General features: G+C 41.9%; 1 protein-coding gene across 1 annotated transcript in view; it reads right to left on the bottom strand.

Annotated features, from left to right (window-relative positions):
* Positions 1-15848, bottom strand: part of dapk2b (death-associated protein kinase 2b) — a 31905-nt gene extending 16057 nt beyond the window's left edge. The window contains exons 1-2 of the mRNA XM_053477109.1: positions 15722-15848; positions 14173-14336 (exon numbers count right to left, since the gene is read on the bottom strand). Coding sequence (XP_053333084.1) covers positions 14173-14249 — 77 coding nt within the window. The 5' untranslated portion in view covers positions 14250-14336; positions 15722-15848. The remainder of the gene's footprint in view (positions 1-14172; positions 14337-15721) is intronic.

A 15848-nucleotide genomic window follows, 5' to 3' on the forward strand; every position in this document is an offset into this window, starting at 1 on the left:
CCCCCGAGTTGCCCAGTGAGCCTAGCCTTTAGGTGTCCCCTAGCCTAGCCTTTGATGTGTCCTCAGCCTAGCCTTTGATGTTTCCTGAACCTAGCCTTTGATGTGTCCTGAGCCTAGCCTTTGATGTGTCCTCAGCCTAGCCTTTGATGTGTCCTGAGCCTAGCCTTTGCTGGTCCCCTAGCTTAGCCTATGATGGTCCCCTAGCCTAGCCTATGATGGTCCCCTAGCCTAGCCTTGGATGGTCCCCTAGCCTAGCCTTGGATGGTCCCCTAGCCTAGCCTATGATGGTCCCCTAGCCTAGCATATGATGGTCCCCTAGCCTAGCCTTTGATGGTCCCCTAGCCTAGCCACTGGGTATCCCTTGTCTGTGTTTCCTCTCCCCCTAGCGTCCCAGTGTGCCTAGGTTTAGAGTGCGGTCCCTCCGGGCTTTGGAGTAACGACTAGCTTGTGAGTGCTGCCTCGCTTAGCCTTGGAGGGCTGCCTCGCCTAGCCACTGGGTAGTCTTTGTCTGTGTTTCTGTGCCCCTATTCCCTAGTGTGTTTAAGCTAGTAGGTAAGTATAGCTTAGTGCATGTTGGGGCTGAAGACATGCTTAGCTAGGTGTATGTGTAGCTAACTGCCATGGTTAAGCAATGCTTAACCATGTTTAGCTAGAAGCCATGCCTAGCTGATTGCCATGTCTTTAGCCCTTGTCCTGTCCTCTCCTGTGTCTCCTGTCCTCTCCTGTGTCTCCTGTGTCTCCTGTGTCTCCTGTGTCTCCTGTGTCTCCTGTGTCTCCTGTGTCTCTAGGGTCTCCAGTGTCTCCAGTGTCTCCAGTGTCTCTAGTGTCTCCCGTTCTCCCTAGTGTCTCGTTTCAGCTCCACACCTCGTTTATGTCCTGTTGTGTTTGTCCCCCTGTTATGTGTCTCGCCGCAGGGCGTGTTATGTGTCTCGCCGCAGGGCGTGTTATGTGTCTCGCCGCAGGGCGTGTTATGTGTCTCGCCGCAGGGCGTGTTATGTGTCTCGCCGCAGGGCGTGTTATGTGTCTCGCCGCAGGGCGTGTTATGTGTCTCGCCGCAGGGCGTGTTATGTGTCTCGCCGCAGGGCGTGTTATGTGTCTCGCCGCAGGGCGTGTTATGTGTCTCGCCGCAGGGCGTGTTATGTGTCTCGCCGCAGGGCGTGTTATGTGTCTCGCCGCAGGGCGTGTTATGTGTCTCGCCGCAGGGCGTGTTATGTGTCTTGCCCTGTCTGTGTCTTACCAGAGAGCCCCTGTCAGCACAAAGTTAAGTATCGTTTAAGTTTGTTTGTTTCTTTGTTTGTATCTTTATTTATATTTTGTTTAATTATTATTAAAAAGACTCTTTTTTGATTACACCACCCCTCTGCCTCTATGCCTGCTCCTTCCGCCCACGGCGTCAACACCTGCCGATACACCCAGATCGTGACAGAATGCTCGACCACCCAAGGCATAGCAGAGGGGGCTGGGACTTTAGACCCTTCAGCCTCACGTGGAGGCCACAGCTGCAGCACCCTTCAGCCTCACGTGGAGGCCACAGCTGCAGCACCCTTCAGCCTCACGTGGAGGCCACAGCTGCAGCACCCTTCAGCCTCACGTGGAGGCCACGGCTGCAGCACCCTTCGGCCTCACGTGGAGGCCACAGCTGCAGCACCCTTCGGCCTCACGTGGAGGTCCCGGCTGCAGCACCCTTCGGCCTCACGTGGAGGTCCCGGCTGCAGCACCCTTCGGCCTCACGTGGAGGTCCCGGCTGCAGCACCCTTCGGCCTCACGGGGAGGTCCCGGCTGCAGCGTCGTCGAGCGCCTCACGGGGAGGTCCCGGCTGCAGCGTCGTCGAGCGCCTCACGGGGAGGTCCCGGCTGCAGCGTCGTCGAGCGCCTCACGGGGAGGTCCCGGCTGCAGCGTCGTCGAGCGCCTCACGGGGAGGTCCCGGCTGCAGCGTCGTCGAGCGCCTCACGGGGAGGTCCCGGCTGCAGCGTCGTCGAGCGCCTCACGGGGAGGTCCCGGCTGCAGCGTCGTCGAGCGCCTCACGGGGAGGTCCCGGCTGCAGCGTCGTCGAGCGCCTCACGGGGAGGTCCCGGCTGCAGCGTCGTCGAGCGCCTCACGGGGAGGTCCCGGCTGCAGCGTCGTCGAGCGCCTCACGGGGAGGTCCCGGCTGCAGCGTCGTCGAGCGCCTCACGGGGAGGTCCCAGCAACACCAGCAGGCCTCATGTGGAGGTCCCCACCTTCGTCCAGTAGCCCTTATTCAAGGCTCGCCGCCTTCGGAGCGACACCCCAGCACAGCGTCCAGCACCCGGCTTCGATGTCGGGCACCCACCACTGCACGGCGGAGGAAAAGCCAGTACTGCATCGGCCGCCCGGATTGGGGGACAACACAGCACTGTCTTCAGGGGCTCTACTTCTCAGAGCGATACAGTGCTGCCCCCTCCGCCCGGCCTACAACAGCGATCCGGTGCTGCCTCCGCCACACAGTTGACTATGGGAGCTAGCCCGTCGGGTGAAGGGACACCAGGGAAGTGCCTTGGGACCACCAATAGCGCTCCGGAGGAGCGGTTTAAGGGGGGGGGTACTGTAAGGGTCCTCCACTAGAGGTCACTGTTTTTATTTTGTAGTTTTTGTTGGCCGACTCAGTTTCCCAGCAGGCACCTCGGTCAGGTGATGCAGTGCACACCTGAACCGAGGTAGCCATCAATTAATCTATAAATAGCTGTTTAGACTGGGAAACTGGGTCGAGCATTTTTTGGGTATTACCACTGTCACATGTGTGGGCTTTTTGTTCTGTTTAGTTATATGTTTAGTTTGTGTTTTGATTTTAGTTGTGTTGACTTGGGCTCTTTTACCGGCAATGTCTCTGTGTATGTTTTGTGTGTCTGTGTTAGTGGAGCTGATTCAGTCCTGTCCTCCTGTGTTCTTGTGGTTAGCTAGAGCAGGTAAGTAGTTAGGTGTGTGTGTGGCTAGGAGCGTGCTTAGCTAAGATCTATATGGTGTTACAGTAACTAGCATGCTTCTAGCCATAACCCCTTTGTGTCTCTAGCTATCCTGTGTTTCCTCTCCCCCGAGTTGCCCAGTGAGCCTAGCCTTTAGGTGTCCCCTAGCCTAGCCTTTGATGTGTCCTCAGCCTAGCCTTTGATGTTTCCTGAACCTAGCCTTTGATGTGTCCTGAGCCTAGCCTTTGATGTGTCCTCAGCCTAGCCTTTGATGTGTCCTGAGCCTAGCCTTTGCTGGTCCCCTAGCTTAGCCTATGATGGTCCCCTAGCCTAGCCTATGATGGTCCCCTAGCCTAGCCTTGGATGGTCCCCTAGCCTAGCCTATGATGGTCCCCTAGCCTAGCATATGATGGTCCCCTAGCCTAGCCTTTGATGGTCCCCTAGCCTAGCCTGTGAGGGCCCCCTAGCCTAGCCACTGGGTATCCCTTGTCTGTGTTTCCTCTCCCCCTAGCGTCCCAGTGTGCCTAGGTTTAGAGTGCGGTCCCTCCGGGCTTTGGAGTAACGACTAGCTTGTGAGTGCTGCCTCGCTTAGCCTTGGAGGGCTGCCTCGCCTAGCCACTGGGTAGTCTTTGTCTGTGTTTCTGTGCCCCTATTCCCTAGTGTGTTTAAGCTAGTAGGTAAGTATAGCTTAGTGCATGTTGGGGCTGAAGACATGCTTAGCTAGGTGTATGTGTAGCTAACTGCCATGGTTAAGCAATGCTTAACCATGTTTAGCTAGAAGCCATGCCTAGCTGATTGCCATGTCTTTAGCCCTTGTCCTGTCCTCTCCTGTGTCTCCTGTGTCTCCTGTGTCTCCTGTGTCTCCTGTGTCTCTAGGGTCTCCAGTGTCTCCAGTGTCTCCAGTGTCTCTAGTGTCTCCCGTTCTCCCTAGTGTCTCGTTTCAGCTCCACACCTCGTTTATGTCCTGTTGTGTTTGTCCCCCTGTTATGTGTCTCGCCGCAGGGCGTGTTATGTGTCTCGCCGCAGGGCGTGTTATGTGTCTCGCCGCAGGGCGTGTTATGTGTCTCGCCGCAGGGCGTGTTATGTGTCTCGCCGCAGGGCGTGTTATGTGTCTCGCCGCAGGGCGTGTTATGTGTCTCGCCGCAGGGCGTGTTATGTGTCTCGCCGCAGGGCGTGTTATGTGTCTCGCCGCAGGGCGTGTTATGTGTCTCGCCGCAGGGCGTGTTATGTGTCTCGCCGCAGGGCGTGTTATGTGTCTCGCCGCAGGGCGTGTTATGTGTCTCGCCGCAGGGCGTGTTATGTGTCTTGCCCTGTCTGTGTCTTACCAGAGAGCCCCTGTCAGCACAAAGTTAAGTATCGTTTAAGTTTGTTTGTTTCTTTGTTTGTATCTTTATTTATATTTTGTTTAATTATTATTAAAAAGACTCTTTTTTGATTACACCACCCCTCTGCCTCTATGCCTGCTCCTTCCGCCCACGGCGTCAACACCTGCCGATACACCCAGATCGTGACACCTATAGGGAGTAATATCAGCTTTAGAAGTTTTAAACCAAAGAGGGTCAGTATAATAAGATGTTTAAAATGCTAATATAAAATATATGATTTCTTCCTTGTATCTGGAATGATGTTGCCATTATGAGGTAACAAATCGTGAATTTGATGATGCTTAAAATAAAAGTGTGTCATAATTTAACACATACGGTTTATATTTTTACCATTTAGAACAATTCTGAAGATTTCTAAACTATGAAATAACAGATGGCTTAAATGGCATTAAGTGATTAAATACCAAAAACAGTTCTGCTGCAGAGGTGGTTTAGAGTTAAAAAAAATCATCTTACAATTTAACTCAGTATTTAAGTACCTCAGATTAGAGCCATTATTAAGGCTTTACAGAGCATAAGTAGCAGACACATCTCAAAATCAACTGTTTAAAGAAGATTATTGCATATTTTGGATGCCTTTAGCATTGTTTTACAATGTACAAATAAATAAAAGAAAAAAACATGTACTGTAGTTATAAGGTGTTTTTAAACTTTTGAGATTTATTGTGACTTGGGGCACAATAACATACAGTACAAATTACATATCACACATAATCACACTAATTCATTGTTAAACTTTTTCTTACTTTCAATAAAATTTTATTTATATAGCGATTTTACCTATGGACACTGTTACAATACTGGTTAACGAAAATATTTCTCCTAGAGGGTTCATCAGATTCATAACAGATTTTCTAATCAGTGCTCTGATTGGCCATAGATTGGAATCAACTGATAATCACCTAATTTTTACAGATCAGTTGTCTCTTAACAATCCGATCACATAAACTGATTTTATTGTGATGATGCAAAATACTGCAAAATAAGTCAACAGCCAAATCAACATGCCACCACCGGTAATGTTTGAAGTCTCAAGTACAGTTAAACCATGGATTGCAAACATAATTTATTCGGAAAGCATGCTTGTATATCAAAGAATTTCCCCATAAGAAATTATGGAAACTTAGATGATTCATTCGACAACCCAACAATATTCATATAAATTAAAAAATGCATTACGAGCACTCACACGTGGTCACGCACTGAGACCCAGCAAGGGAGACGATTACCCACAATACTGCTCGTATTTCAAGACCTCGCTCATTTACAGAGTTAAAATTTATTTTATATTTTTGCTCATCTTGTAAAACACCCACACACAACGTTTCTAACTATCCAAGGTTTTACTGTATATAAAATTTGCAACATGCAAAGATTTGTCTAAAGCAAACGATGTGGGGAAACATCTGTTGACAAGCAAAAGCCAAGTACGGAAACACAAGCAATTTATTTCATCATCCTAACCACTTCCACCCTTTGGAATTTGTAACATGTCATCACTCTACCTCAGCTCAACAAACAGCCCACAAGCAGTCAATGATGGAGAGCTACAACAATGCCTTACAAAAAATCCTCCTAGCAATACAATGATATAACCCATGTGATCGTGTACTACATTGCAAAAGAAATGCTACCACTTAGCATGGTAGAGAAGTCAGGCATTAAAAGACTTCTTAATGTGGTTGCTCCCCGCTATCTTGTTCTGGGCAGCAAGTATTTTACAAAGACTAAAATTTAAGCACCTTATTGGGAGGGTAAGAAAGCAGTGGAGAGCGAGCTGCCGTCCGGACAAGCCACAAGTGTGACCCATACATCAGCTTAAGTGTACATTCTGGAATCCCATTTTCTCGAAGACCACCCGGATGAATTTATTGCGCAAAACCTGGCTGATGCACCAGCAAGTGGTTAAATTCTAAAAAACTTTCTACTGGTCTTTATTTATAAATAGATAGTTATAAAAATTTTCAATAATTACAGATACCGAATGAAATTAAACAATATATCGTGATAACTTATTGTCAGTATCGCCCTGACCTAAAAAAATTTTTCAAAAAGCTTGAGCCTAGATGTAAAGAGGCTAAAACCATTATCACAAAAATAATAATGAAGACAGAAATAAAGAGTGGTTCCCAGCTCTGGCTAATTCAGCCTTGGTTTAATTTACTGCTCAGTACATGCGGGCTGACAGTGAACAGGTATTTACAGTAGCATGGCTGCACAAATTCTGAATGATAAGAGGAAAAGACTGTCTCTTAAAATGCAGACATTTTAATATGTATAAAGAAACGCCTGACAAACACAATTGCAGGATGCCCTATCAGGATGCTTGTGAAATGGTGTTCATTGGGTGTTAAGCATTAGTTTCATACGCATCCTAATGGGGCATCTTGCAAATGCATTAAGTCAGTGTTCATTTTCAAATATTCAGTGCAGTGGTTCTATTTGTCATTCATTGATGCAGCTTTGTTTCATGGTATGAGTTGAACATTATGACGAGTGAGTAGAGTAGGACAGTCGCACTTTTCACATTTCTTAATGCTTATCTAAAGTGCCCCTTAATGTTGGTTAAGAAATAGAAATGTTTTGCTCTTTAGTCGAGCATAGACTATACTATTGGTTTCAGTTCTTTTATTATCAGTGTTGGGGGACGTTACTTTTTTAAAAATTACTGTCAGTAAAAAGTAATCAATTACGCTACAACATTACTTTTTGATAAAAGTAAAGAGTTAGAGTACTTTTCCATTGCAGAAAATAAAAACTCCTTTGTGAATCCTAGTACATCTTGTTTTAGTCAAGCCCTAATCTGTAAATCACTAACAGCAGGAATAACAGACACAATGCACCATCTACATCTTTCGCTGCATCTTTTATTGTACAGCCTTACATAAAGTTTAAAAGTGGGTATTCTAGTACATATTCCCACAGGGGCTTCAAGTTATGGCACTACAGGTAAATCACAAACTTAAACACACACTCAATTAAAAGCGAAAGGCTTTTTAAACACATATATAAATTATTTAAAAACACAGAACTGAACTATTATGTTTTTAAAAGAACTTGTGCTTTTAAAATTCATATTCTTTTAAAATACATACCTTTAGAGCTTGGAAACCAAATACGGTAACCAATTCATGGCAGGAGGGCACTTTAGTGCATAACACTAAAAGCAGCCGAAAAATCAGCAACAAATAAAATAGCCCACTTTCACACACAAACAGAATCACTGTTGTCTGGCTCACGGATTACATATTTGCAAATATAACTAAATAACTGAGTACTTAAATGGCGGACATAAGGCGTTAGATTTCTCGTTACATAAAAAATTAATCCAAGTACCTTTTATCCAAGTAATTGTAACGCGTAACCCCCAACACTCTTTATTATGTACTGTATATAAAATAATAAGAATGGAATAAAAAGAATAACGCATGTAGCCTCCAATAAGGCTACATGTTAGGGCTGCAACAACTAATCGATAAAATCAATAATTATCGATAATGAAATTCGTTGTCAACGAATGCCGTTATCGATTAGTTGGGCTGCTCACGTCACTCAGGAGCACGACCACAAGATGCACAAATACACACAGATACACAGCCGCTCGCGCAATGGAGGTTACAGAAGCGTCTGCAGGAAAAAGCGCGCGCCCCGAGTCCTCCAAGGTATGGCAGCGATTTACATTAAATGCCTCTAAGAAGACGGTAACCTGCAAGCTATGCAAGACCGAACTTTCATGGCATGTCCTGCACGAACACTTAAAAAGAAAATGTGTTGGTGTTATGGATGGCGAAACGTCGGCAGGGTCAGTAAAAACTGTATCTCCATCGTGTAAGTAGTTGTATAGTTTAAGTGCTTTTGTTTAAACTGTTTGCTAACTTCGGGACAGTCGCGCTAGATCTGTTCACGTGCTACTCACTAGCATCACATTGCGAAATCACCTCATGAGCAATAGTGATTAGTTAAATGGCGCTACTTTAGATTAGCTTAAATTACACGGTGCGAATAACAGTAGAATATTACATTTAGTGATTGTTGTGGTTTTCAGTGATTGCAAATAACAGTACATTTGTGACTATTAGCTTTATGCATTTCTACAGTTTTTTTTATAGTCCACTACAAAGTTAACTTGTAACAAACGTAATTTACTGTGGTTTTACTTATGCACACATCATTTTATTATAGAACAAAAAAATAACATTATTTTAGCTGTTTATATCTTAACAACTGATATGTCAGTGTATTTTTACTGTATATTCTATACTACATTTCATTTAAGGTTTAAAATGTCAAAATTAAAGATCATTAAACTCTATATGTGGCTTTTGCATTTTTTAAAGTTTATTTTTATGCATAAATAATAACCTGATTTATGCTTTTATAGTTATAAGCAAAACATTAAATTAAAGAAGTGTTTAGGTTTTATCCGATTAATCGAAGAAAAATTAATCGCCCAACTAATCGATTACCAAAATAATCGTTAGTTGCAGCCCTACTACATGTATTTCATTATTTAATGCAAGTTAAGACATATTCAGTCCAGTATTATCCACATACCAAAATTGATCCTCTTAAAAAGACATTAATGCACCCTTGACTGTTTATACTGTATTTGCTATAACATACAGTGCTATCGTGTTTCAGAGACTTTCTACACCATTAAGCCTAGTTACAACCAGATTTCAAAAAGTTGACATTCTTTGAATAATTACAAATTAGAATCCTTGGCAAATTGACAATATACCCACCCGGTCACTGGATTATGAAATCGCTGTTCACAAATATGTTCACTTTTTAGATTAGAGTAACAAAAAGTCTTCAGATAGATGCATATGGTCAAGAGAGGATAAACACACCCACACGTGTACACACGGACTGTACCGCTAATCAATACATGGTGGGCTGACATGTAAAGCTGTACGGCTAGTCTTCCAAAATAGTGTCTTGGGAAAACATAAGGGTCTTAGTCACTGACCATCTAAAATGTTTTATGCATCTTTTATGACCCCCAGAGACGTCATGTTACACATTCTGCCTATCGAACTTGACTTCGCACCTCAACACCTGGAAAAATGGAGTAGGTTGATTTGTGTGAAGTGACAAAGAAAGGATATACTGTAATAGAAAAAATCTGAAACAGAAAACATGGTTATAAGGAGAGCAATAAAAAAATATAATGAGTCTTTGCAGGCTTGTCTGAGAAATGCCTCAAAGTTTATGGAAGCAGCTACACACCCTCAATACCTTATAAAATCCTTTGCAATTAAATCACCCAATTTCAGCTTAGAATACTTCAGTTACTTCAGTGACCCTGACATCAACACCTAAACTCTTCCAGGAGGACACCAAACCTAACAGAAGCATTTTGTTGGAGGCAATGTTGAGACGGAGGCTGGTGAAAGAATCCTTCCATAGCAAGCATACCAGCTGACTTTGCTCTAAAGCCGCCTGCAGCTTTCAGTCTCACTAGACTTTCCACTCCCAGCAGCTGCTGTTTGTGAATCATGTCAAGGCTGTTTGCTTGAGTCAGTGGTGCCATCCCAATATTTACACATAACATTTAACTTTAACCTCCTGCTCAAGGCAACCCATGGCAGTAAGGTTATGAAGATTAACTAAAATAGCCAGTAAATTGTGGGTGTGTGTGTAAAGGAACAGAAGTGAAACTGTAGTGGGGTCCAAAAGTCTGCGCACAAAAATGCTAATATTCTATTTTACATTCATTTTGAATACAATTTTCACTAAACATTATAATTTTGACAAGAAGTCGAGTTAAAAACTGGAACTTAATATTTACATGAACTTTACATTTCATTAGTATGTAAGATATCATTTATTCATTAAATTTATTTAGTTTTAATGACAGTGTGCCCTCAAGCTGGCATGGACTCCAGGGAAGTTTTTTTTAATCCATTTTAGATTTAAATTCATAACATAGTAATCTGAATGCATCTTTTATTAAAACAGATTAGCCATAAGCAAATATGTCCTTTTGGACAAGCCAGTTAACATATGGTCAATTACATACATCTGTTTACATTTAAATAGAAAACTGGAATTGGTGTAAAACACTGTAAATTAGCAATTCATGATATTTACTTAGCATTTACTTTATTTTAAATAGTTCACATCTCTAAAACCTTTTTATTTATTTCAATGTGATCTCAGACTTTTCCCCTAAACTCCACTATATATGACAACAAAGGGAGTCCTGCACAACACACTGCATGAATGATGACAACACTTAGCTTCCTCCCTTGCAATTATGAAGCAAAAATAACAAAGTGCTCTTATGTCAAGTTGAGAAAGTCATGCTCAGAAGAACGCTTCACTCTGGCTGTCACCTCCGCTGAAACACTAATCTTTTCAGCAGGGGTCAAAAAGCCCACACAGTTCATTATCCCTCCCATGCAAATGTACTTCACTTCACTCACCACTTTCTGCAGCTGTTTCATATCCTATCCATTCTGTGTCCCTACTTCATCTCAGCACAGCTTAATGCTTTTACATACAAGAATGACATTTATAGACCAAAAAAATAAACACTTACTAAGCTCAAACAAAAAGAAAAGGTTCTGTATTAATCTGCCGATCACACCAGTTTATAAACTTAACACAACATATTTACAGTATTAGAGTGTATACAATATAGTACGTTTCTGGAACAGTCATAAACAGTAAGAAAATCTTTCAGTTATTTTTACTAACATAAGATATGGTATTTGTTTATTTATTTATTTATTTATTTATCATCAACATTGTAAGATTTATTTTGATTCACATTGCGAATGTAATTAGGAAATTTTAAAGCTTGCTAAGGCAAGAACATTTGAGACAGAGAGAATGTGCTTTGTGTAAACCTGGGTTTAATGAGGACTGAAAACGAGAAACAATGTCATAGAGACTGATACTCTGTCTGAAGACACACTACTGTGCACAAGTCTTCAGTCACCTCTTAGTTCTTCATATTTTGTGACCACACAGGCAGGCTTTCTCATAATTGTCCCGAAGGACATTTTTGGCTCTGATTTTCTGTCCAGACACTGTACCTGACCAGTTTCAGAGGAACATCTTTGTGTGTTAAGCCACACAGTGCCCTATGAATCATTCAAGTCTAAAAACATCTAACTTAAGGCATGAACCGGTAGGAAACAGGGGCACACATTGAATGATGATGATCAGGCTGGTGGTTTATATAGTGGTGATGCTGAATGCTAAGTGATTGTTACATAAACTTCACAGACGTACATAAACAACCAGCCTTTTTAAACTGTACCTTTAGGCAATTTGAAGTCCGTCGCAGTGAAACATTTGTTCCCTTTTCTTTAATTTAATCTACTTCATTTAATTTAATTTAATATGTAGAAATTAGGGGTGACTCAAAATTTCTGCACCGTACTGTATCTAAATCCTGAAGATCGAGGTATCGAGGTGCAGTAATGCATATCTCTCTTTAATCTCACTTCCTCTAACAGTTTAGCCACACTTTTTAGCCATGAGTTGCTTTTTTTTTCATTTTACCATCAGTAAACAACAAGACTACACATTCCGAGATCCTTTTCTTTTTTTCAAAGTTGTAAAGAACAGCTTACCATTGATTGCCTGTCAGCTTGAGCTAGTCTGATCACCTTCTGACCTCTTCCTCAATAAGACGGTTTTGCCCTCAAAAGTTATGTTTTTCACACCATTCTGTCTAAAATCTAGAGACTGTTGTAAGATCAGGCATTTCTAACATACTTAAAAGAACCTGCCCGCCACCAACAACCATATCAAGATCACAGTCACTGAGATCAGCTTTCTTCCCTTATTTTTTCATTATACGCATCATGGTCATATCACATGATTTCTTTAAAGGGACCATTCGGTCATTCACACACCTGTATCTGCATGAGCGTATTCACAGCCCTGCTGCCACGATTTGATAACTGCATGATTCCTTTAATAAAAAAGTGATCGATGGACGTGTTGCTCATACAAAAAACTTACTTTATGCTGAGAGGGTCATAGCAACTGTCCTATGAAACAATGTGACATTTTCTGGTTGCAAATGCAGTGCTTCATGGAAGGACCGACCTACAGAGTGCGGCCCACCACAGCAGAGTATACAGCATCATGGAGGATTGGTGTACTTTTTCTCCACAGTGAACACTTAAAAGGTTTCTTGAATGACGTGTTCAGGAACTGGCACGTGGAACGTAATGTAAGATTGAAAGTGTCCATGGTATGGCTAACTACCTTTGTCTAGTTTTTTAATTCTTTCATTTCTCTGATGCACTTCTCTATCATGTTTGAGTGTCAAAAAATACAGCTGCTTGACTTTCACAGATCACAGACATTTGTGTGAAACCACAATGTTTCCTCTTCCGTTTTAGGTGATGAGTGTATGTGCACAATAATATTTCCACTACGTCTGACCAGAACCGAACGGAATTTTACAGCCTGATTAAAAGTTACATGCTGCTAAACATCTATTCATTCATTCTGTGTTATAGAAATCATTCCACAGAGTGGTGATTACTAATACAGCCCACTTTGAAAGATAAACACACCTACTAACACTGGTAATGCAAAACTATAAAAAACTTTTCTATTTGGTGCTGATCTGAAAGCAGATATATCATCTACTGTAACTGTTATAAGCGTCCTATAATCCAGAGATCGCACCTTTGAATGCCTGATGATGCCAGCAGTGCTAGGGAGCAAAACGGGCTGTACTGTCAGTGTTTGGGAGGTGGAATACTTGCACTCCTACATTAGTCATAGCACTAGCCATTTTTGATTATACATGGTTATCAAACAGGCAGAGCTTTTCTCTGAAAATGTTATGCTGTCCTATATGTCTCAGGGAATTCTTTTTGCTCTTCTTATTCTTCGGTTGATAGACAGGGTGAGAACTGGCTATGACTGAATTATGAAGAAAATCCAAGGAAACTGCAGATGCTTATTCAAAACTAGATGTCTCTCTACCCTGGCTAGAGTTGCAATGCAGTGCGTTTACAATCCCTCTCTCTCTAAGCCAAGGTGTGTCGCATAAATTGCAATGTCAACTGAGAGACAGAGCATTGAGTGAGCCAGATGGTGTTTTTTCTTATATATTCACAATGATAACACCTAGCAAGGCCACAGGGCATGGCTCCTCATGCTTAATGCTTCCTCAGCAATCAATCTACTTGAATAAAAGCAGAAAGCTTATACTGTTTTGCCTATTATGATTTTAAAATGATCAGATTTAGCTTGGTAGCCAGTCCTAATCCTGAAATAGATTTAAGCAAAAATAATAGCACCGTCATCTTTTCATAGACTCTTCATTCAAGATGCCAGTGAGAAAGGACACCCAGCTGGGTGTATGGCCACACCTTTCCTGAAAGCTAACAACCAATTCAACATTATAACCCCTTTTCCTTTCTGGATAGATTTATAACTACTACCTGATGAAAAGATGAAATGTTTTCACAGTTGGTGACCAGGATTTGTGCACTGAGAGCTGGCCTTGCCTGTTGGGGCACCTTTGTGTGGGGAGTGTTCTTTAGAACAGAGAAGAAAAAAAAGAAGTGAAAGAGAAGTGGAAAAGGAAATTAAGTCTTTCATGACTCTCTAATTGGCTGGGTATGACGGTGTTCCTAAATTAACTCCCCAACGTATTCAAACTATGACTGCGCTTATTCAAACTACCCAATGCAGATGTTCCCTTCACCAGCTGCATTAAACATTGTTGAGCCAGGTCCTTTGAAAAAAAAAAACACTCGAAGGCTATAAAAATAACGCCTGCAATACAATTGATGCTTTTAACAGTAAACCTTACACTTGAGTCATGATAAAGCAGTTTGGCGTGATAAAAAACAAACAAACAAAAAGATCATATTACTCACCTACCAAGCTCCTCTCCAATTTCATAAAAATCCTCCACTTTCTGCTGGTTGAACACAGCCATGCTCAGTGTCCTCATTGATGATGATTAAATCTTCATAAAATCTGATTGCACAAACAGGCCTGCAGTTCCAGAGTTCTCCAAGTCAGTGTAACACCAGAGATGCTGTAGGAAATATGTGTTCATATCCGTTCTGATGTATTTCTGACAGCGCTAATAAGCACATATAGCATACTCATGTGACATGCACACGTTTCAGCACGTTACCTGCATTCCATCCCATCAGAGGGGTGGAACCTCACATATCATGTTACCTGAGGAAATCCCATTGCCTTTATTTTTAAAATGTGTATGTCTTAGGTTCATATTATATTGTCAAAAAAAAAAGAAAATCACACAGAAAAAGATTGGTCTGAAGAGAACAGGGCAGTAAAAAGGGGGAAAAAACAGTGGGCTCTCTGTGACTAAATTAAAAAATTCATATAATTTATGAAATTGTAAAAAGAAAAGTTAGCTTTTGGAAAGAAACCAATGTGTCATGCAGAATATTGTAAAGATATTAAATTAATATACTTGTTGCAACTACATTATTATAGAAATTAAAATAAACACAGAGTCTATGATTATTCTGAAACATCCGTTAATGTTATTTGCACATTCGTTAAATGCTTTCCTTTTTATTTATAAGTTCACTCATTTTTATTTCACTCTTACATGCATAGAATAAGTGTGATGTCTTAGAACTAATGTCTGAGTGATTATCTTTATGATTATCTTCCTCTTTTGACCCGTATGACATTATGTTTGATTGTAATGTCAGCAGCAGGGTGGGAGTGTTCCTCGAATACCCTTTTTTGGAATTTTATCCCGATGTCACAATTTGGCTACAGTTTTCTTAGTGACCTCCAGCCTACACACTGTTCAGTCTGTATTCTACATGTTGAATCCTGGGATAAAATCAATAGCTGTTTTAATATTCAACTTTCAACAAACCCCCCCTTTATTTATTTATTTATTTATTTGTGTGTGCAAGAAAGACAGCATGATAAGTGATATCTTACTTGACCAATTAAACATGGTGGAAGGTATAGAAAACTATAGGTATGATCTATTAAATTAACTGAACACAATATGATAGGAATCATATGACAAAGTGTGATCTTTTGGCACAGTGGTGAAGTTTATGGTGATGATTTCCTATAGAAGTTGGTATTTCCCAGTACAGTATTAACCAGTATTAAGTCAATTGGATCAATGTGGCAACGTGCTGATAATGTAGTAAGTGTTTACTTTTTAGGCAGTTACAGCACAAGAGATTGTGGCACTTCAGGAGAGCCACGCAACACGCGACATTATTAAGTCTACCGTTTTCATCTGCGACGTTAAGCGCGCGCGGAGCTATAATGTTTCTGTGCGCCTGGATTATCATTAGCACTGAACGTTAGGCGAGAACAATGTCATGTCCTCACTCAGTCTGAATAAAGTTCGAAAGCACGCAAACTTTTAGAAAACCTTCCCCGCAAGTTCTCAATACTTTTTTTTCCTCTTACCTTTTTCAGTCTGTGTAGTTTTAAGCGGTAGTCTAATAGACGCGGTCGTTCCTGGTCGTACAGTTGACGGGTCTCCGCACCGCTCGCGCTTCTTGACTGACTTCACTTGAGTGCACGCGCGTGTATG

This window comes from Clarias gariepinus, chromosome 2, assembly GCF_024256425.1.
Source record: "Clarias gariepinus isolate MV-2021 ecotype Netherlands chromosome 2, CGAR_prim_01v2, whole genome shotgun sequence".
NCBI lineage: Eukaryota > Metazoa > Chordata > Actinopteri > Siluriformes > Clariidae > Clarias > Clarias gariepinus.